Source organism: Telopea speciosissima, chromosome 2 (genome assembly GCF_018873765.1).
Source record: "Telopea speciosissima isolate NSW1024214 ecotype Mountain lineage chromosome 2, Tspe_v1, whole genome shotgun sequence".
NCBI lineage: Eukaryota > Viridiplantae > Streptophyta > Magnoliopsida > Proteales > Proteaceae > Telopea > Telopea speciosissima.
This window is the reverse complement of record NC_057917.1, coordinates 1,210,057-1,231,530: the sequence shown is the minus strand read 5'-3', so window position 1 is coordinate 1,231,530 and position 21,474 is coordinate 1,210,057. Positions and strand designations below refer to the sequence as shown.

At 39.2% G+C, this 21,474-nt stretch overlaps 3 protein-coding genes across 4 annotated transcripts in view; 1 reads left to right on the top strand and 2 right to left on the bottom strand.

Moving 5' to 3' along the window:
• LOC122651494 (protein PLASTID TRANSCRIPTIONALLY ACTIVE 16, chloroplastic) overlaps window positions 1-20,069 on the bottom strand; it is a 33,967-nt gene extending 13,898 nt beyond the window's left edge. The window contains exon 1 of one of the 2 annotated variants that reach the window (XM_043844900.1): window positions 20,037-20,069. The gene's annotated coding sequence lies outside the window, so the exon portion shown is untranslated. The remainder of the gene's footprint in view (window positions 1-20,036) is intronic. The other variant, XM_043844899.1, reaches the window with a different exon arrangement.
• On the top strand, window positions 4,971-7,187 carry LOC122651496. Its single transcript, XM_043844902.1, has 3 exons — window positions 4,971-5,866; window positions 6,139-6,678; window positions 7,069-7,187. Exons 1-3 carry the CDS (start codon window positions 5,042-5,044, stop codon window positions 7,165-7,167), a joined length of 1,464 nt encoding a protein of 487 aa, XP_043700837.1. The 5' UTR covers window positions 4,971-5,041; the 3' UTR covers window positions 7,168-7,187.
• Window positions 8,090-11,080, bottom strand: LOC122651493. The gene is made up of 3 exons (XM_043844898.1): window positions 10,199-11,080; window positions 9,208-9,798; window positions 8,090-8,193 (listed from the first exon to the last, which is right to left on the bottom strand). Exons 1-3 carry the CDS (start codon window positions 11,069-11,071, stop codon window positions 8,095-8,097), a joined length of 1,563 nt encoding a protein of 520 aa, XP_043700833.1. The 5' UTR covers window positions 11,072-11,080; the 3' UTR covers window positions 8,090-8,094.
• Window positions 20,070-21,474: the final 1,405 nt, after the last annotated feature.

The following is a 21,474-nucleotide window of genomic DNA, read 5'->3' as shown; positions in this document are numbered from 1 at the left end:
TATTCACTAGTTTAATGATGGTGGTCAATTCGAAGTTGGGAAAAGTGATAAATCCTGTTCCATGGTGATCAACACTGTGGTGTCAATCCTCTAGTTTTTTTTTTTTTTTTTGAGAAATTTACTATTTCCTCCCCTGTACTTTGCCCTAATTAAACTTTCCTCGTCTGTACTTTGTCTAATTAAACTTTCCTCCCCTCGACTTTCAATTATTACACTCGGACCACCTATAGCTGACGGTGTTAACCAGGTGTTGATTATTGTTTTGAAAAGACCATTTTACCCTTAAGTCCTTAACCCTTTCCCTGCAACCCCGCCCACACCCCCTTTCCTGCAACTTCGCCCCCACCCCCTTTCCTGCAACTTCGCCCCCACCCCTGCTGTTGGCGCAACCCATCTCCCCACCCCACTTATGCTCTCTCTCTCTCTTGGCCAATCAATCCCCATCTTCCCTTCTTTGAATCTCAGTCTCTGCAATGCTTTGAGTAACTTCTGCAAGATGGCCCAGAAACATTGTAGCTACTGCAAGAGGGTCCAGAAACCAGCAAGAACTGGTAGGAAAATAAGGAACACATAGAGCATTGCAGAAATAAATCACAGTAGTGTCGAGGATTTAGTGCTAAACATTTTATAGTGCTATTCATCTAGGTGCATCTTTGAAATTTGAATATCTGTGAGCTACCAAGTTCCTCATTGCTTGGCTGTTTGACCTCCACCTAGCCCCGTTTTATGAGAACGGTTGCCATTTTTTGAGATTGAGTTGGTACATGGCTTAGCTGTTTAGTCAAATTGTGTATATTTAATCGGGAACACTGGATCATCTCATCAGCTGAAAGATGTTTGCAACAAATGTGTTTGCTCGAGGTGGAGAGTAATTTCTTTGATTCCTTATTTATTTTACTTTAGCTTGTTACATATGGGTTTTCATATGGTCTTTGTTGAGTTCATTAGGTGAGCTCTAGAAGGATGCTCAACTAGATGAAAAACAAATGGTGCAGGGGCCTGGGTAAAAGGGAGTATGTCTTTAGGAAGATGATGCTGGGTTCCAAATTTTCTGTGTTTGAAAGGAAGTAATGGAATATCTTTGATAACTGAATTGTTTCCCCTGCTACCTGGTGTTTCATTTTCTGCTAATTGGGTTGATTCTGATTGCATATACGTTTATGTTCTCAAGTTATTTGCCATGGTCTCTTGAGTTTAACCTGATCCATGATACCTATACTCCTTTTATGAGGTGCACAAGTGACAGGGCAACATATTTTTAGTATGTAAAAGTGAAAGTAGGTCATTCCTAAATTGTTCAGATCACGAAAGGAAGGGGGGGGGGGGGGAGTACAGAAAAAGAAGTTATTCCATCATGGACTTGGATCCGAATATATAATAAGTTACTTTTTATGAAACTGATTAAACTCAGTTGTTAACCAGAGATTTTGCTTTTATGAAATGAAGAAATGCTGATCTTATAACTTCTTTGTGTCTAAGTAATGGTTTAGAGTTATGTAGATACAGTTGATGTTTAAGACTAGGGCTCTGGTTTACAGCATGGACCACCTAGGAAGGTCTTCCTCCACGACCGTAATATCTGCCATGTGACTAATCAAGTGGGCCCAAATTCCGTGGGAATGTGGGGTCTAGGGTCCCCCCCTTAAATTTCAACTTTCATCCAAACCAGAGTTGGACACAAGGAGATAAAAAGCTTGAGGATCTTTTGAAAAATGGTTGAAAATATGAAACTTATGGAACATGGGTGAAAATAAATGGATGGCTGAAAATTAAAAGAAAAAAGCCAATTCATGCGGGCATACAATTGAGGTTGGCTCTTAAAAATTTGACAAGTGGCTAATCCAGACCAGATCCTACCTATATAACAGTTGGAATTTCAACATCACCTTGCCATGTGAAAAAAGTAGTTGGACTGTGGAGAATGGCTTTCCCAGATGGATTGAGTAAAGGAAATTTTGCCTGTAAAATTTTTTGATCTGGTTAAAGTTCGTCCTCGGAAATGTCCTTGTATGATCCATTTTTTGGTGGATCCCCAATCACACATTGCAAGTAATAGTATATGCCCATTGTCGTTTTTTTTTAATGAACCCATTGTAGCAGTTTGTTGTTCCATCTGATGAGTCAAATGCGCCATTGAAGCTAAAGTTGGATTTATTCAGTTCTCATTATCATCCGAGTATCCGACAGAGTTCTAATATGCATTAAGATGCATTGGCAGTTGCTAACCAAGCTCTGATCTCAAGTAACTGACCTTAAAATAGTTTGGTCTTTGTTATGATCTTTAAAGACGTAAGCATGAAGATCCTAAAGGCATCACATTGAACTTCACATAAATCTCGTGAAGTCAAAAGGTGATTTTGCCTGAGTAGAATTAGTATAGTCTCTGATCTGATGTTGTTTCCAGATAAGAAGTATCAGGATTGAAACATGATGTATTAAACTCTAGATAGGCTCCAAAACTATTCTTCTCCCTCCTTACCCCCCCCCCCCCCAAAAAAAAGGGTTATTTTTATTATAAATTCTGTTAGACTACAAGATGTACCTTTGAGAGATGACCAACGGGAATGTCTTTGCAAAATAGCCGATGGGCGAGAAAATCTGTATTGATCCTTTGGTTATGTTTTCAGTATGCTTATAGATGCCAGGCCCCCATCCACAACTTGACTTGCATATTTTGCCCAACAGGGTTAATCTTACAACTGGAAATGTCACACAAGACTCGCTGCTCTGTGGGGAATTTCTTTTAATTGGTTTTCTGTGATGGAGGAGATGGCTGTGCTCATATGACAGGTCTATTTTTTGTGAATTGAGCAAGTTCTGTTATTTTATTATTTTCTGTGTAACCCGGTTGAATTTATTCTAGCGGCAACTCCTGTAAATTTTAATTGTAAGCTGAATCTTTCGTAGAAAGAAAGAAAGGAATTATAATTCCTATACACTTATGACAAACTTTTGTATTCAACAAATCAATGTTTCTGAGTCTTTTAAAGGACTTTTGGAGTGCATGGCTTCATTGCAGTTGGACCATTTGGAAAATACCCAGTGATCCATGGTTTTGAGAATATTCAAGATCAGATTATCGGGCCAGGTGATGGGATAATTCAGACCATTTACCATTGGGGCTGAACAATCTGAGTCCCTGTCTACTTTCTTTATAAACTTTTGATCTTCTCTTTTCCTTTCGCTTTCCCATGAGTCAATATGAAGCAGTTGATCTCTGTGATGAAACCATTGCTTGCAGGAGCAACTTGTGTTGGTTTAGAGAGGAACTGGTTTGTCAACTTTAGTCGAATAGATTAAATGATCTTTTCTGGATTCAGCCGTCAAACCTTCTGCTCCCTGACAATTTTACATTCTTGTCTCTCTTCCCAGTTCTGATTTGGTTCAACTGGTCCCATTCCTTATACCTTCCATCTGTTCCATTCATGAATATGGACTTTCTATTACGAGGTGGAAAACATTGTTCCTTTCCTTCTTGTTAAAAGAATTAGAGTGCTTGTTCCTTCATTGTTAATGGTGCTTGTCATGGTCTTGAGGCATCAAGCTCCAATGGCAATGGCATTCTCTACACTCTAACCCAAGGAGACATCAGAATTTTATGAACATGGAGTTCTGTTGGGTATCATGAAAGCCTCTATTAATGGAGAATTTTTAGTCTGTCTACCTATGTCAATAGAAAGAACAAAAGTGTCAATCGGTTTGGTTTCGGTTCGTTTCAGGATACAATATGTACTAACTGAAATTGAATGACTTTCATAACTTCAAATTGAATCTAAACCGAATTGGTTCAGTTTTATTTGGTTTCTATTTGGTTCATATATGGTTTTAATAATTCGATTTTGTTCGGTTCAATTCTTCTGCCTGTATGAGACTTGGGAATGTCTCATAGTGGTCTTGAAGAAGCAAGGCACAAAAGAGGGAACGAGCAGATGTGCAGAGCTGCAGAAGAGAAGTGAGGAGAGTAGATAGTTGAAGATGGAAGCACAAGAGACGAAAGTGAAAACTGAACTCTTACTACTCATGTTTTAACTTTTTAGGATTTAGTACTATTTAAGTTCGGTTCTTTTTTGGTTTATACGGATTACACTTCATTCGGTTTGAAAATTGGTTCAAACCAATGGTTTTTAACTTAAAACATAAATCGAACTGAATTGAATTAAAGTTCAATTTCCAAAACCAAAATCTGACAAATTTTTTTTTTCTTTCCCTAATTCAATTAGATTTGGTTTTAAATAGCCGTTTTAGCCTTCGCTTCCAGTTGTAAATTAACACCGTCATGAATAACAGTGAAATAATGCAGGTGAGATGGAGAGGATCAGTTGTATGGCTGCATGGTATCAAACAAACTTCTCTACCGAGCTTTTGCTGGAATCAATTGATACACCTAACAGAGTAACAGGGGTACCTTCTAAAATTTTCCCCTGGAATTAGGTTTAAAAAATACGGTATCAGATCCAGATCGGTCCTGGCCAGAATTGGGTTCAGCTGACCCGATCCAATTAAATGGTGCTTGCAAGTTCCCTGAAGATTGGTGTTAGTTTGGTAAACGCCCCCACAGTGTTTTGAAGGGACGAATGGAACAATTTGGCTCTACTCCAACCCAGCCAAAACAGGGGTGTTTTGGGTCATTTCCAGCACCCGCTATGTGTGGAGGAAAGCCAGGTTCTGAATGAAGAGCCCAACAGTGAACTAGGAATTTCTGGAGGCAAAGTACAACTTATCATGATTTGTGTGTTAGTCTCACGAGAAGAACTCAGCAATGGACACAATGCCCTCGATGGGATTGCCATTCCTGCACGTTTTGAACCGTTACGAGCCTTTCACCCAAGGCATGTAAAACGCAAGCCTTCACCTATATGAACTGCAAAAGTCCCTTACTTATAAAGCTGTAACAGTAAGCAGTTATATCCATCACAAGAATTAGCTATCCACTTTGGAGCAAAACCCAACTATGAAAACTTTCCTAAATCCCTTCCCACCTCAGAAGATCATCTGAATCACATCTATAGCTAGGCTTCTTGGTATCTTCCATTAACCACAAATGGCCTTGGAAATGGTGGAATTCAGTGTGGTTCTGACAAAACTGAAATCACTCTTTGATAAATCTGGAGGATTAATTCTGTTCAAATCATTGTTAATTACAGGATTATCTTTCTACTTGTTCTACATCTTCTTTGCCAACCAATCTCCAGAGCTCTCGACTTCACTACGCTATGGCTGGGATTCATATGCTCACCATAGTTTTTCCAATGCTGCTGCTGCTACTAACATTAGCCAGATTGTGTTTGGGGTATCAAGTAGTATCAATACATGGAGAAACAGGAGACATTATATTGAAGAATGGTGGCAGCCCAACATAACCAGGGGATTTGTATGGTTAGATAGAATTCCATCAGGGTTCTTCCCATGGTCTCCATCTTCTCCACCTTACCGTGTTTCCGCCGACATCACCGGAGCTTTCAAAAATTACAACAAACATGGGATGTCGCAAGCAATTCGAATGACCCGTGTGATCTTGGAGACATTTAGGGAGTCTAATGAAAGTGTTAGATGGTTTGTGCTAACTGATGATGACACAGTACTTCTTGTGGACAATCTAGTGGAGGTTCTTGCTCGGTATGATCACAACAAGTATTACTATATTGGGGGAAACTCAGAATCCATTTCAGCAAACGATCTGAACTCATTTGAAATGGCATTTGGTGGAGCTGGTTGTGCTTTGAGTTTCCCACTTGCAAAGGGTTTAGTCATCCACTTAGATGAGTGTATCAAGAGATACCCCACCTTGTATGGCAGTGATCATATCTTACAGTCCTGTATCATTGAGTTTGGTGTTTCACTCACTCAGGAAAGAGGATTTCATCAGGTAAAAGCTTGCTGCTGCTGCTGCAGTGCTACTTCTTCTTCCCTCCTCTCTCCTCTCTCTTCTGTGTATGGGTGGGCCAGGTGGCCCGAGCCCAACCCAACTCCACTTTGGGTTTTGTTTTCAACACTAAGTTTGTTGAGATGTTGGGAGTTATAGAGTTATATTCTCACCTTAGTTTGTTCAGATCCTTGGTGCCTTCAGAATTTTGAAGATTTAATTATGTACTGAATCATCTTCTCATTAACAAATTCCATATCTGTTGTTCATTACAGATTGATCTGCACAGAGACATATGGGGTTTCTTATCGGCCCACCCACAAGCTCCCCTGATCTCCTTCCACCACATTGATGTAGTTGAACCCATCTTCCCATCCATGGATCGCCATCAATCTCTCAAACACCTTATGAAAGCTGCAAAAGTTGATTCATCTCGTCTCTTACAACAAACCATCTGTTACCACAAGAAGAGTAACTGGTCTTTCTCCATTTCATGGGGTTACTCTGCTCAAATCTATGAGAAGATTCACCCCCCAAATTTTCTTCAGAGACCACTTCAGACATTCTTACCTTGGTCTAACCGGGCTAGACCTGGTTTCATGTTTAACACAAGACCACTGTCCAGAGACCCTTGTGAAGCTCCTCATGTCTTCTTCTTTGGGTCTGTAGAAAGAGAGAACAGAACCCAAGTCATTACCAGTTACATTCGGAGATGGCCACGTAATCTACCAACTTGTTTGTCTAGTGGGAATCACTCTGCCGACTCCATCTCAGAGATTCGGGTCTTCTCTCCTTTGAAAAGGCTTAATAATTGGGTGAGTGAACCTTCAACTTTAGCCACTTGGAATGGAGATGGTTTTGTTGTTTAGATTTCAATGTTTTAATGGACAGTTGAGACCAAATGATCCAACCATGACCCCTTTGAAAACCATTTCTGCATGATTGATTGAAGGCTTTGTAAGGAGATAGATGCCTGAACCAGTCAAGGTTATGGGTATCGGTGTCAATATTGGTCTCGGCCTATACCGATATGATCTATATTGTTATCATATCAGGATTGGGCTCGACCGATTCCATTACAGATCCATTGATACCAGGGTTTAAAAACCCAGAATCGGGATCCGATAACTGATCCATTTTCTAAACGATTAGTTTAGTTTGCTTGGTTTGGTGATTCCAGTCTCTCTTTCATCTTTAATCTGCAGGTTGGAAGGAGGGAATGCTGTGATATTGTGCGGTTTCTTGACTTGACTGTCACAGAGGTCAGAGTTAGGGGCTGCAGGAATGATGAAGTGGTGGCATAGATAGATATGGGCTTTTGATCTTTCAAGCGTACTACCCACAAGAACAGTAAAATGATCTTTGCCAAAATGTTTTTTTTTTTGGTTTTGTTCTTGACATTAGTTTGATTTCATTTTAAGTTGGATTTAAATTTTGGATTGAAAATTATCACATAATTAGACAATGATGTGGTAGAGAATAGCGTCAGTCTTGGAATTCTTCTTTATCTCTAAGTCGTTCGAAATATTTTATTTTCATCTAAAATATATCTTAGAAAAATATATTTTACTTCTTACATTCTCTAGGTTCTTACGATTTTCTCATAGTTTCACAATACTTTAAATCAACTCTATTTCTAATCAAATACTTTAATTGAAAGTTTCTTTTGTAATTTCTTTACATATCATTTTTTACTTCCTTTACCATTGAAGGGAAGGAATGAGACCTAAGGGAAGAGATAGGAGAAAGGTAATTCATAACTAAACCTGTGGCCGTATCGGTCACCATGGTCTATTACGGAGGATCCGAATTGAACAAAAATTCAAAAACCAATAATTTTGTTAACCCATACTCTCATTCCATATGGATATCATATACCGACAATACTAATATATATTGGTCGATACAATACTAATACCTTCGATTGAATTAAGCAGAAAAAAAAAAAAAAAACAAAAAATATAATAGAAAACTACCTTTCTTTTTTATTTTCCTTGTAATAATAAAAAGAGAATACTAGTACTGTGTGTTTGTGTGTGTGTTATTACTATAATTATTCTCCCTTCTATTGTCTTATGATTTAATTGAAGTAAATATTTACAAGGAAGTGGAGGAGAACGTTGTGGCTGTGAGCCTGAGACTTTGACGGCCGTGTTGAACACTGTAGTAGTGGAATGAGCCACCCCCATAAGTCAAAGTCTTTTTATAAATAAGAAGTCCGTCCATAACTTTTAATGTGGCGTGACAGACTCCCCTTGATGACAGCTTCTAATCCTCGCTTCAACAACGCTGCCCACTTCCACAATCTCACAACACTGTCTTCGTGGCGCCTGTTCCACAATTTTCATTTCCCCCAGACGTGTTCAGCAGTTAGCTTTCCCAAACACCATTATAATAAAACACCAACCCCCAAAATAAACGAAACACGGAGACCAACATTTCCACATTCAAAGACACTAAATTATCAATATGGATCAGTGACTGACATAGAAACTCGTCAATATAACATAACACTACCTGACGGTGACAGCAAACATTCATCGTATGCACCCCCCCCCCCCAATCTCATCAGCCGGTATTGGTGGGCTGGTTGGGGTTTGGTGATTGGTTATCCCTTTCAATTCCCTGTCCGCTTCAATTCCGCTAATTTTTCACATAGGAGTGGAAATAACCACCCTACCCTTTGCCTGAACACACTATCTAAGGTGAGGTATGGTGGTCATTTTCTGCTCCTACATGAAGAATTGGAGTAATTGGAGTGATCATTTCCACTCTTATATGAGAAATTGGAGGAAATTAGAGCGGACAGTGAATTGAAGGTGATCATTATTCTCGATGATCGTTGTCCATGATGGTAATCTATGGACATGGGTTTAAATCATGGTTCTAAGTATTGGTATCGTATCCACGTATCGGTTTTGCTACTCATCGATAACGATACCATATTGATACTATATCAGTAATGCAGTACGGACATGGGTAAAATGGTGTCTGACACAACCCGATACTGTATCGGTATTGTATCGGTTTTGCATGTGGCCGATACCCGTTCTGCACTAAAACCATGGTTCAAATCCAATCCGGACTAGTTGGACCGATTCAAAGCACAGTTCAAACCAAAACCAAACAAAAAGCTTAATTCCCAAAATACAACCCAACTAATTTACAAAAGTACCCTTATAATGCCGCCGCGATTGGCGGTGGAGCAGGAGACTCGGACTTTGCTCTCAAAAGATTAAAAAGAGCAAAAGAAAAAGGCTAAAAGATGGCCCAATTTGACAAGATGTCGATGGGAAGAGAAAAAGAAAGAGAGATGAGGGTAGTGGACTAGATGAAAATCGTACCTTTTTCCAATGGTCAGGATTCAACCTGGGAGCCGAAACTTTGATGGATTGCACAGCCAAGAGAGGGACGTATTGAGGGTTATCACAGTCCTTGTTCGGTTCAGGAACGAACCTCTTGTAAGTTGTTAAGGTCCTACCTACGTATTCCACTTCCACTTCCACTTCCACTTGCACTTGGTCAAAGAAATAGAAGATTGGACGGTCACAAGGATCTGAGCTCAGCCTCCTGGTATTGAAAGTGAAGGGTTCATTACTCCAGCTCCTCCACGTCTGAAACGTCTGGAGTGTCGTCTGGAGTTCCTTCGCCGTCAACAACGATGGATACAATTGAGCCGTGTAACCCCACCCGATTGACAAAGACCAATTCCTCTCCAAATCGTAACATATACTCTGTTGCAATGTCCTCCCTGGGTCCATCTCATACGCATCTCTCAACTTTCTCATCGACTCTACCTGGCTCCGCCCTTTCACCGCCTCCGTCGGCTTCTCCGCCGGGAACAACGGCTTCACATAATCCAAGTGGTGGAGCGACACCAACGGCGCCACCGGGTGTGCCGCTAGTAAACCGTACGGGTCTCCTCGGATATCAACCTGATCATAAGTTTCAGGCATCGTCAGACTCAGATTGGAATCAATTATAAAAAAAAATAAAATAAAAGCGGAGGGTCCCACTCCCAGTTCACAACTACCAAGCTCACGCATGTCTACCACGTGTCTTCCAATGCCCATGCACAATCATGGTACACACGATTTCAAATCAAATGGATCTGGAATGCAGAGGATTAAAATCCCAAAGAATCAATGGTAAGGAAACAGTGTAAAAGCAGACTGAACTGACAGGTGGAAAGCATCCGTTTCGGGAATTAACAGATGATGTGGCAAAAAAATCGCTACACGTCGATACGTACTTCCACGTGGTCAACCATTTTGGGAGAACTAGAAAAGAACCTGAAACTTCTGAACAGAAACGGAGGGGAGAGAGAGAGTGAACCTGATGGAAGCCGAGCTCTTTGGTGACTGGGACCCCAATTTCAGTTAAACAAGCTTGAATCCTCTGATCAGAGCCGTAGAAAGAGGCGTAACGGTCAATGCAACCGTCAAGAACCCTAACAAGCTCAGCTGCGAGAGGGTAACTGATCGCGAAACCACCGCCACCGTATGCCATTCCATAAGAGTGTATCACATCTTGCTCCACACTCTCGGAGTTTCCCCCGATGTAGTACATCTGACGGTGATCGTATTTCGACAGTACAGTCACTAAGTTCTCCACGAAAAACACCGTATCATCGTCTCCCATCACGAACCATCTCACATTTTCTAACCCTAACCGGAAACTCTCCAACACGATTCGAGCGATCCGAACTGCGGAACGGGTGCCGTACCAGCTGGTGTACTTGAACCTCGATGAGTCTTCCGACACTTGATACGGTGGCGAAGCTTCCGGCCAGGTTTCGTTCTCAGGCCATGGCTGGTCGAGCCAGACGAAACCGCGAGTGATGTTGGGTTTCCACCATAACTCGCTGTAATGTCGGCGATCCTTCCATGACTTCACTGAACCACCGATTCCAAATTGAATGTGTGAAATGTTCGTCGTTTCATGATCTTGATCATTGAAAATCACAGGAATTTCGCCCCTCCGACCATAATTCCGGATGATGCCGTCGCATTCTGGGCATCTGAACCATCGTGTCTGGTTGGAGAAAGCGGAGAAGAAAACGAAATAGATTGAAGCGAAGAAAAAGACGAGGAGGGCTCCTTTCATCAAGAGAGTTAAAATCTCGCCATTTCTGTCAGCCTTGGAAGTGAATATTTTCCAGGATTTAAATGGGTCCTGACTCGTTTCCCTGTGAGACTGAGGAGACATCTTTTCTTCTTCTTCAGAAACCCAATTAGCAATGAAGATATTTGGGAGTAACAGAATTAAAACCCTACAGAAATTCTGATTTCTTGATTGTCTATCCTTTCAAACTCTGAATCCCGGAAAAAATGGCAGCTTTTCTCCCTTTCCCTTTCTCTCTCTCTCTCTCTCTCTCTCTCTCTCTCTCTCTCTGTGGTTAAGAGTTAAGAGACATTGAGAACTTGTAACAGAATCCTGAGACTGAGAGAATCGTTTCTGTTATCCCCTGCAACACGATACTACTAAGAAGGGATAGACCCTGTTTTTATCCAGAGGGTTTTGGGAAAAAGAATAAAAACTTGCCAAAACCGTGGGGAATTGTCATATTAATTAAGGGAATTATTTTAAGAAAATAACCTTGCTGTTTTGTAAAATTACTGTACTACCCTGATCCGAATCTTTTTCTCAATCTAAAGGTATCTGGTTTCCAAGTATAACAGGACTAGTTTTAATTAGTTATTTTTAGGCCAAAATTTTATTTAAAAGGCTCCAAGATCCATCATATGGTAAATGTTAAATTTGTTAGTCATATATTGATAGGTCATAAAATTTGATTAGTGGTAGTTCAATAAAATCATAATCCATCTAACATCTAGTCTCTTAATTCAATAGTTCAGCTCAAATAATATAAGAAATGATTTCTCTGGAAAATAGAACATTTTTAAATTTTTTTTTTTAAATATATATTAGGCAAAATAATTAATAAGAGTGTCAATCGATTCAGTTTCAGTTCGATTCATGATACAATATATGGAAAAACAAAACCAAACTTAATAAGAACTTATTTTCAAAACAGGGTTTTGTTCAATTTTGGTTTCTTATTCAGTCTCCTATTCAATTTGGACCCTATTTGTATTTGATTTGAGCCTTATTTTAGGTTTTTAGGCAAATTTTTTGCAATCTTCAAAAAAAAAAAAACCTTGTATTAAAAAAGAAATTGAACCTAACTGAAAAAGATTCTAGATTTTGAAATCAAAACTAAACCAATTTGTTTCGATGCGATTTTAAACAACCGGTTTTCAATTTTAAAGTGATAATTTTTTTTTTTGATAACAAAATAGAGTGGAAATCCACATCAATGAAAGGGTGGGGACACATTTTGTACGAGGAAAGATAATGTCAATGTGAAGTCCACAACTATGTGAAAGGGCTTGGGAAGGAATACCAACTTCAGGCATCGTGCAAATCATTTTACCTAATTTTAATACAAAATTATTCCTTTTAATGAGGAAATGAAACTATTGATAACGATTAATTAAGCATTAACTACAAGTTACATAGTTTATTAGGTCCTACGAAGACGTGCATGTAACGTCCTTGAAGGCTTGAACACAATATTTCTTGTTGAAGGAGATCATAAATAGTTGTAAGGAGTGGCCAGGACCACTAGGATCAGCATTTGAAATATATGATTTGAATCCTTTTTACCATAACACTGTATATGTTCACCCTGAAAAAGTGCAATAAATGATCATAATTATAGAAAACAATTTAATCTACAATATTAGAGGAAAGTGTAATAAATGCTTAAAAATACTTGAAAGAGAACTAAGAAATGGAAGAGAAAAAAAAAAAAAACACTCAAATAATGAAGAAGGAAAATGGATTCCATCAATCTAAAGAAATGTAGAGATTTTTTTTTTTTTTACATATTTGTTAATGGGAGAATGTTTTTTGGATGGCCAAACCAGGAAATATTTGATTTGCAGATCTATTTCAATCGACAGTTATGAAGTGTCATGTAGAGAAGCTATATGTAACAGAGATGAGAATGTTAAGATGCATGTGAGGTAAAATTAGGAAGGATAGAGTTAGGAATGCACGTGTTAGAGCTGATCTGGGAGTTGTCTCCGAGAAAGTAGTTTAACGTGGTATGAGTCATATGGGGATGCCCAACGATATCCTGGAGATGCACTAATAAGGAAGAGTAATCTGATTCCTATTGAAGGAGCTAAAAGACTTAGGCGCACACCTAAATTAACCATAGGAGAAGCTGTGAGAAATGACATGCTTAGCCTTGGGGCTTGTCTCAAGTATGATCTATGATAGAGCCGAGTGAACTGTAAGGATCCATGTAGTTGACCCTATTTAGCTGAGATTTTGTAGTGCTGCTGGATTGTGCTTCTTTCCTTTTACTTTCATACATTCTATTACCTATTTGAATTCTTTTTATTTTAATATTATTTTGCTTTTGCTCGGATCCATGTAACCGACCCCATTGAGTTGGGATAACACTAAGTTTGTTGTTGTTGTTGTTGTTGGTAGATCTATTTCAACCATATAGCAAGTTGTATGTGGTTGAAATTTTGCGAACAAGTAGACCCCATAATCCTTTTCCCACATGTCATATTTTAACTTAAACAAAGTTTGCCACATGGCAAAGGAAGCATTGAAAAATTTTGCACTACCAAAGGGTGCACTGATAAACGAGAGAATGCATTGACATGTATCTGGGAGTAATGACTCAAACACTTGCCAAGTGGCCAATTTAGACCATTGAAATTGCCACATCATCCTTCCATGTGGCACTCACTCTGGGTATTCTATTTATATACCCTTTTTTCATGCCATCTCTATGCACTCTTTTTACCTTTATGTTTGAGGATTATTAGTTCCTCCACACAAAAACTTGTCAAAATCAAATTGAGACTATGAAGCTCAAAAGAAAAGTTACATTGTCAATGTAATTGCCAAGTAATGTTAACTTATTTTGTGAAGAGGGCCAGGTTAGAGAGAATGAGAGAGCTGTAGTTAATAGTTGTGTTAACAAATTGGCAAGGAATGAATATATAAAAAGTAATTGTACCCAGATAGTTTAATTGTAATTAATCTAAAATTAATTAAAAGGGTTCACTAATTGAGACTTGAGAGAGAAACCATTGAAAATTTGAAAAATATACCTCATTGAAGGTAATTGATTATAATGAATGTGTATTAATTGTAACCTGAAATTGAAAGAGAGAGAGATTGAAAGGAAAATTAATTTTTTGTTGGTAGAAAAGGAAAATTGGTTACAATTATAGATTTTCTTTTTTAGAAAAGAAACAAAAAACAGTAATGGCAACTTCCCCCCTCTCCCCCATGTTTTCTCCTTTTCTTTCTTGTACCGTACAGAGGGGACCAGAGAAATTATTTAATAGTGAATTTGTAGAAACATACAAAGTAGTGTTTAAGTCATAAGATGGTCTCGAGGACTTTCTCTAGCCTTGAGAAAGAGAAGGAAAAGAGAGGGCCTTCGGTCTTCCTAATACATTTTTTTCTTTTCTTTTGTGCGAAGAGGGGGGAGGGGGGGGGTCCTTAGAATTAGAACTTAGAACCTCACAAAAGAAAAAAAAAAAAAACGTAATAAGATAAAGGAGAGAAAAAAAAAACCTCTCCATGAGTGTGATCTACGTTAATGTTTCTTGTGCTTATCTCTCTAAATAAGGGGCAGAGATGTCTTTTCATAAGGGAGAGATACAGATATATGGAGTGTTAGCGTTGGCATATATAGGCTGCATATCCAGACATATATAGACTACTTTCTTAAGTTAATAGTAAAATGAAAATTATTATTGTCACAAAGGTTTGATATTTTATAAAATATAATAAAACCTCTATTCTATCACGTGATATGTCCATTCTAAGTGTGGGATAAAAGGAACATGGCCGGTTTAAATTAGTCGTATGTGTCGAATTTCAAAATGTAATTCAATCAATGCAAGAGAAAAAGAACGCAGCCCGACAACACCCTGCACCCTCTCACATGGGGCAGTGAAATGACCACCTGACCCTTTCCCTTGAATTTCCATACACGCGCTCCCATTGGCCCTCGCATTGTCGTGAGGGCCATAGAGCCTGGTAGCAAATCACTCCCCTTCAATCAAATACCCCTTTTGTATTAGAACACATCCTCCATATGTTCATGCATGCATTCGTACCAGTAATTTAAACATTATTGTGCATTCTCCCAACTCTAAGTAACAACAAGCGATTTAGATTAAAAAACAAAAACAAAAACAAAAAAATGGATGGCTTAATTTATGTGTATTTTTATTGGACTAGGACCCTCTACAGTATTGGCGGGGTGGCGGTGCATATTCGACTGCACAGCAGTGGCCAGGTGGCATACATGGCACACATGGTCTCTGCTGTGCTGCTGGATGTGCACCGTCGCCCCGCCGATACTGCAGAGGATTTTAATACATTTTTATTGCTTTATTTAAATTAAAAATTTTTCATTTTCTTTTCTTAATCTTGCATAGAGGTTACGTAAGCGGTGAATGATGGAAGCACTTTGTCAGTCAGCAATCAGGTTCTTAAGTATGGTACCGTATCAGCATATTGGCCGATACGTAGTGAATAACCGATACAGATAAAAAAATATCATCCTAAAGGTGGCTCTTCTTTGAATTTACGCCCGATGTGAGCCCAATCCGTTGTCGTATCAGTATTGGTATGTGGGTCGGGACTGGTGGCCCATTGGGCCAACACAAACCTAACCAATTTTAAGGGTCAATGAGGGTTAGGCTGATTCAAGTACTGGCGTATAAACCTTCATATTAGAAATAGAAATAGAAATAGAAATAGAATTAGAATGAATCAGAATTCAAAGTTGTTGTAGGTGGTTGTGGTGTCAAACATTCAAACCTCACAAGAAGACAACCCTAAATACATGTGTATGGATGTTACGAAGTGGGCGGCTGATGAGAGGCTTTCCCCCACCTCCCTCGGCGAAACGCCGGCACCAAACCAAGACTCTCTCTCTCTCATAAGTACCAAAATCTTCCATGGAGATAGAGCAAGCTGGGCACCCTCTAGCCTTTTCCTCCGAACTCAAAATGGCATTAAAATCTCCCCCAATGATCTCTGCATATAAATACACATTTGTTTTCATATTCGATCCGTTTCCGCTACGCATATCGGGTTCAAACCAACATATTGCTAAGAGGCAATTAAATTCTATGTTTTTCAGTGTTTCTTGGTAGCAGTGGCACATAATTGATTCTTATCATTAATCATGAAATTGATTGACAAAAGAGTATGGAATTACCAAAAAAAAAAAAACTTTAAACTGTTTTATGAGTTAGTAATTGAAGGTAGAGAGTAATGGCATCCTCGCCGTTTCTAGATGTTCAGTTCAGAATCTGAGAGTATCAACTCTTCTTCCATTGATGAGTGATGAGTGAAGAGTGAGGAAGAGATTGCGGTAAGACTTTTTTTTTCTTTGAGAGAGAGGCCCAATGGGCCCGATGAGCCCGAGCCCGATAGAGCCTGGGCTAGGGGTTAAATTTCCAGGTATGGTATAGGATCGGGCCAGGCCTGGGTTGAGGCCTTGGGGTGATTTTTTCATCCCATAGGGTGGGCTTGCTCTAGGATTTTGAAGCCTGAGGTCAGACCAGTCTGGGCCTGGGCTGAGGCATTAGGCTGAGCCCGGCCTAACCCATCCCGACCTTAAATATACCACCAACTCAACTGAAACACCACCAAATTCTATAGTTTATATCACTAACAACTATCTATTTTCAATTCACCAAAACACTCACAGTATTTTTTTAATCCTCAAAGGCGTAACTACATTACACATACTAAATTTTTTAATTCAACAACAATACATCACACCAGAGAAAAACAAGGCCAATGCGGCCCGGCCCGTCCCAATCAGGATCAATTAGGGCCGGGCTGGATTGGGCTGACTCCAATAGGATTGGGCTTGGGCTGAGAGATCCCAACCCGACCTAGGGATTGGGCCTGGGCTAAGTTAAGAGCTTAGGGTTGGCTTACCTTTTTAAAACCTGACACAACTCGGCCTATTGACACTCCTAGCCCAGCTTCTGTGGGTTTGATCAGTTCTGAGAGAATCCCATTTCCCATCTTGACTGCCTTCAGCCAGATAGTCCACTTCTCATAACTACGACTTAGTTTGGCCTAACCACCTAACCCGATCTCTGAACAGGTTCGATTCGGATCTTTATCCCGTCAATTTCCTAAATTCCATCTAATAAGAGGGGGGGGGGAATGACCACCCTACCCCCTACCCGAACAAATTGCCTGGAATCCTGGATGGGGTCCACCTCCCCTATTAGATGAAATTGAGGAAATTGACGGGCAGGCAAGTTGAGGAGATAATTTTTCGTTCGATTCAATTATTGCTCAACGAGTGAGTAGTTTGCCCAATGACTGTGAATTCATACTTAGCTTTTTATTTTAGTAAAACTCATACTTAGCCAATGCTTGGTATGCATTCTCGGAATAGATTTTTGGTTTAGAAAATAGAGATAAATAGAGTTTCAAGATGCGTTCCAGACCTAGAATCTCTTTCTAGAATGAAAATCAAGTACAACCATAAGCTAGGGTTGGGAACATAGTCATGTATTTGCTAACAAGTGGATAAGTAGAAACTTAAAATTTTTCTTAGGAAGGGTTTTCTGGATAATACGTTCAGTTTGTAGAATCTGCGGATGATACAAATATTTTCTATATGGTCAGTCTGATGGGGTTGAAAGTTTCTAAGACAAGCTTTTAGGTTCTTTACTCGCACGTCAAGTTTCATCCCAAATAGAATTGGTCACATGGCGAAATAAAACTTTTAAAAAATGAACGATTGAAAATATAAGAGGAATATATCAATACATAGTAGGGTATATGACTAATATTGAGTTTGAACATTTTACACATGGCCAAACTAGATCACACCTAAGAATGCAATGGTCAGAATTATCACATCGCCTCTCCTTGTAACACAGCTAAGTATATAGTCATGAGATACTATCTTGACTATGTGGTCCAAGGAAACCTTTTCCAATTTTCTTGCATTTCTCCATTGGATTCATTGTGTTAGAAAATCCTCTTAATGGAATGAGAATCTCAAAAAAACAAAAAATATATATCTTTAATTTTATTGAAAATTCATAGTTTCACAAGATTTTGTGATATATATGCTTCATATTTTCTAACCAGAAATTAAAATGTTCACATTTTCTTTTCACAAGGAATAATTTGAATTGGTGCAAGTGAATCCATATGATAAAGGATCCTGACATTTCTCATCAATCAAAGTTTCAGTATGACATAAGCATTGAATAGGATTAAAAGTTGAATTAATTAAAATTTTTTAATTACATAAATGCCATTTCACCATAGTACAATCTATTGTCAGTTTTCAAATAACTTCGTCATCAATTTAGAATAAATTTTAAGACACTTTCAATTTGAACGACGAAATGGTTATGAGATCAACTATCACATATAACTACCCATGTTTATCAACCACAAATAACTATGACATTAATCAAAGTGAGACAGTCAAATTACAAAAATTTAAAACTTTTTTGATTAATAATAAGGAAAATAGATAACATAACTCTACGGAATTCCTAAGGACTCCATTCTTGCAAAAGCTGTTCATTCGAGCATAGGAGTAGATATTTTATATTTTTAAGCACTTTGAACGATCATAGGAACTGGAAGAACATCTCCCACGAACAACTATTGCGAAGAAATGTAGCTAGATTCATTACTCACAATCTAGGGTTCAGAGCCCTAACTCCTAAGCATGAGAGAGAGAGAGAGAGAGAGAGCGAGTAATTTAAACTGGAAAAAATACTCCCCTTTAGCTGCTTATTTATAGAACCTTTATCCAATATCCCCATATATCTCAAACTGCCAAGTAGTGGAATCCTGTTTGGTGATTCTACATATTAAAAATGGAGTTCCTTTGTCTAATTTAAACTTATTTCTAAAATAAAGATAGTTAGATAAAAACACCTAAGAGAGAACAATTTAAACTGAAAAAAATCCTTTGCAATGCCTTATTCTGGCGGTGCACTGCAGTGCAGGCTTGAGAGCTCGACACATGGAAGATGCGATATCCAATGGTCCCGGGCAGGAGAAGAAAGAAAACAAAATAAAATAAAATAAAATAAAATCTGCATTGGATCGAGCTCACACCGTTGGATGAAGCTTCTTCCAACGTGTCGAGCTCTCAAGGCCGCACTGTAGTGCACCGCAAGATGCCCGCATTGCAGAGGATTTTAATCCATTTAAACCCCCTAAAAATTATAAATTGCTTATGGTTTAGTTCCTCTACTTTACTATAACGCATAATGGACCTATAAGCTTAGCAATAATTACTCTCACTACCCTGGTTCGTTAGAATGTCTCATATAAAGAATCTGAACCATCGATTGGCCATAAAAATAATTGCTAGAATTTTAAGAAAATAATAATTAATAGATAATAAATTAAAATCATTTTGTAAACTATTTACAAAGTTTGCCATCATAATCTGATATTTCTACCTTGATATTCTCTCATACAGGCAATGTATTTTTATCTAGCATCACTTTCATTCATAGATAAACAACATACACCCAATGCACTAATGTATAGCCCTATGGGATCAACTCTTCATAACGTATAACTTCAACAACAACAACATCCAAGCCTTATCCCAACTTAATTAAGCCCCGGGGGGGGGGGGGGGGGGGGGGGGGGGGGGGGGGGGGGGGGGGGGGGGGGGGGGGGGGGGGGGGGGGGCTTGGGCTAAAATGGGATATTCTTAGGGATTTTTAGGGGTCTCTTTGGCCATGAGAACAACTCCAACCAAGGTGCCATAGCATACACCCAACATGGGTTTGTAAACCCCATGATCGATTAGGTTTTCTTCCATTAAAATACATATGGAAAGAAAACTCATGGGTTTGGGTATTGGGGTTTTGAAAGGGTCTTTAATCAATGTTATTTAACAACCCACAAACCACACCTCTATGGTCTTCCATGAGGGTTGGTGAAACCCATAAATGGAGGTAAATCCCCAACTTCGGGTTCATAAATGGAGAAGGGTGAATGGGTTTAAGGTAGGGTTAGGTGCTTCATAGTTAAGCATCAAGGATTTACCATTAATGGCTCATAATTCCAAACCCTAGGTCTATAAATTAGGAAGTGATAGAGGGAGAGAGAGAGAGAGAGAGAGAGAGAGAGAGAGAGAGAGAGAGAGAGATAGAGAGATGAGAGAGAGATAGAGAATGCTCACCAATGTAGGAGCAAGCAGCTTGAGTTCCACCTCTCTCCTTTCTTCTTCTTCTTTCTTCTCCTTCTTCCTTCTCCTTCTTCTTCTTTTTCTTCTTCTTCTTTCTTTCCTTCTCTCCTTTCCTCTCCACGATTTAGGTTTTCTATTGTGAGGTGAATAGTGGATTGACCCCTATTTACCTCACTTTAGTCTTAAGTCATGTTTGGTTGTCTTAGGTCTTTAGGTCCATTTTAAGTTATTGGGCCCATTATACTACTAGGCCCATAATATGATTAGAAGGACATCGAGGTCCTAAGCCCATTCTAGTATTTATACTCATGAGTTATTAGGATATTAACTTACTCCCAATCATCCTGTAAGTGGGAACGGGTACACGGGCGGGCGGGCGGATCCTCGGAATGAGGAAATTCTAAGAATGCACCCTTGAAGACAAACTTTCCCCTATCTCTGTCGATGTACCTATCCTCAACGACTTCTCCGTCACGGTCAACAATCTTGTGGGATGGCTTGAGTATCATGGCCCACATTCACGAGCGTACTTCGTCCCGGTTCTACATAAAAGGTTCAAACCAGACCGGTGGTCAGACCGAGTTTTAAACCGGGTTTTGGGCACGGATTTAACAATATGGATCCTATAAGAGACAAAAGGTAAGAAGAAATAAAAAGGAGGGTGGGGGCATACAGATAATAAGAGGGGAAGGGGAGGGGAGGGGGGGAAACAACATCGATACAAATCTCTAGGGCATCGACCCTTCTTAACTATGTACCACTTCTTAACTGCCCAACATTTTGTGCTAGGTCTCGAAGAAGGGTGAATACATACAACTACAACACACAACAAATACCAACTAAATAGGGTCTACCGCATGGATCTTTGATCTCTAATCAGCTCTATTTATGGTCATTCTCAGAGCAAGACCTAAGCTAAGCATGTCTTTCTTCAGCAATTCTACTAAGGTTATCTTAGGTCTACCCTTAGTTCTTTTGGTTCCCTCAATCAGGATCATGTCACTCCTTCGGACTGAGGCCCCTGAAGGCCTCCATTAGACATGGCCATACCATCTCAAACGATTCTCTCTAAGTTTATCATGAAACAAGGCTACTCGCAACCAACTCTAATATGATCATTCCTTACTTTTTCATTTTAAGTTTTCCCACTCATCCATCTCAACATCCTCATCTCTGTCACACCAAGTATATTTATGTGGCACTTCTTCACAGTCCAGCATTCTGACCCGTACATCATAGCTGGTCTAATGACAGTCCTATACAATTTTCCTTTAAGCTTTAAAGGGAAACATTGATCACATAGTTTTCCGGTTGCATGCCTCTCCAGTTCATCCACCCTATTTTAATCTTT

Coding starts and splice junctions, on each gene's coding strand:
- LOC122651496 (XM_043844902.1), top strand. CDS start 5,042: ATGGCCTTGGAAATGGTGGAATTCAGTGTGGTTCTGACAAAACTGAAA. Junction 5,867..6,138: donor AGGAAAGAGGATTTCATCAG/GTAAAAGCTTGC, acceptor TGTTCATTACAG/ATTGATCTGCACAGAGACAT. Junction 6,679..7,068: donor TGAAAAGGCTTAATAATTGG/GTGAGTGAACCT, acceptor TTTAATCTGCAG/GTTGGAAGGAGGGAATGCTG.
- LOC122651493 (XM_043844898.1), bottom strand. CDS start 11,071: ATGTCTCCTCAGTCTCACAGGGAAACGAGTCAGGACCCATTTAAATCC. Junction 9,799..10,198: donor AAGAGCTCGGCTTCCATCAG/GTTCACTCTCTC, acceptor ACTTATGATCAG/GTTGATATCCGAGGAGACCC. Junction 8,194..9,207: donor ATCCTGACCATTGGAAAAAG/GTACGATTTTCA, acceptor ATTGTGGAACAG/GCGCCACGAAGACAGTGTTG.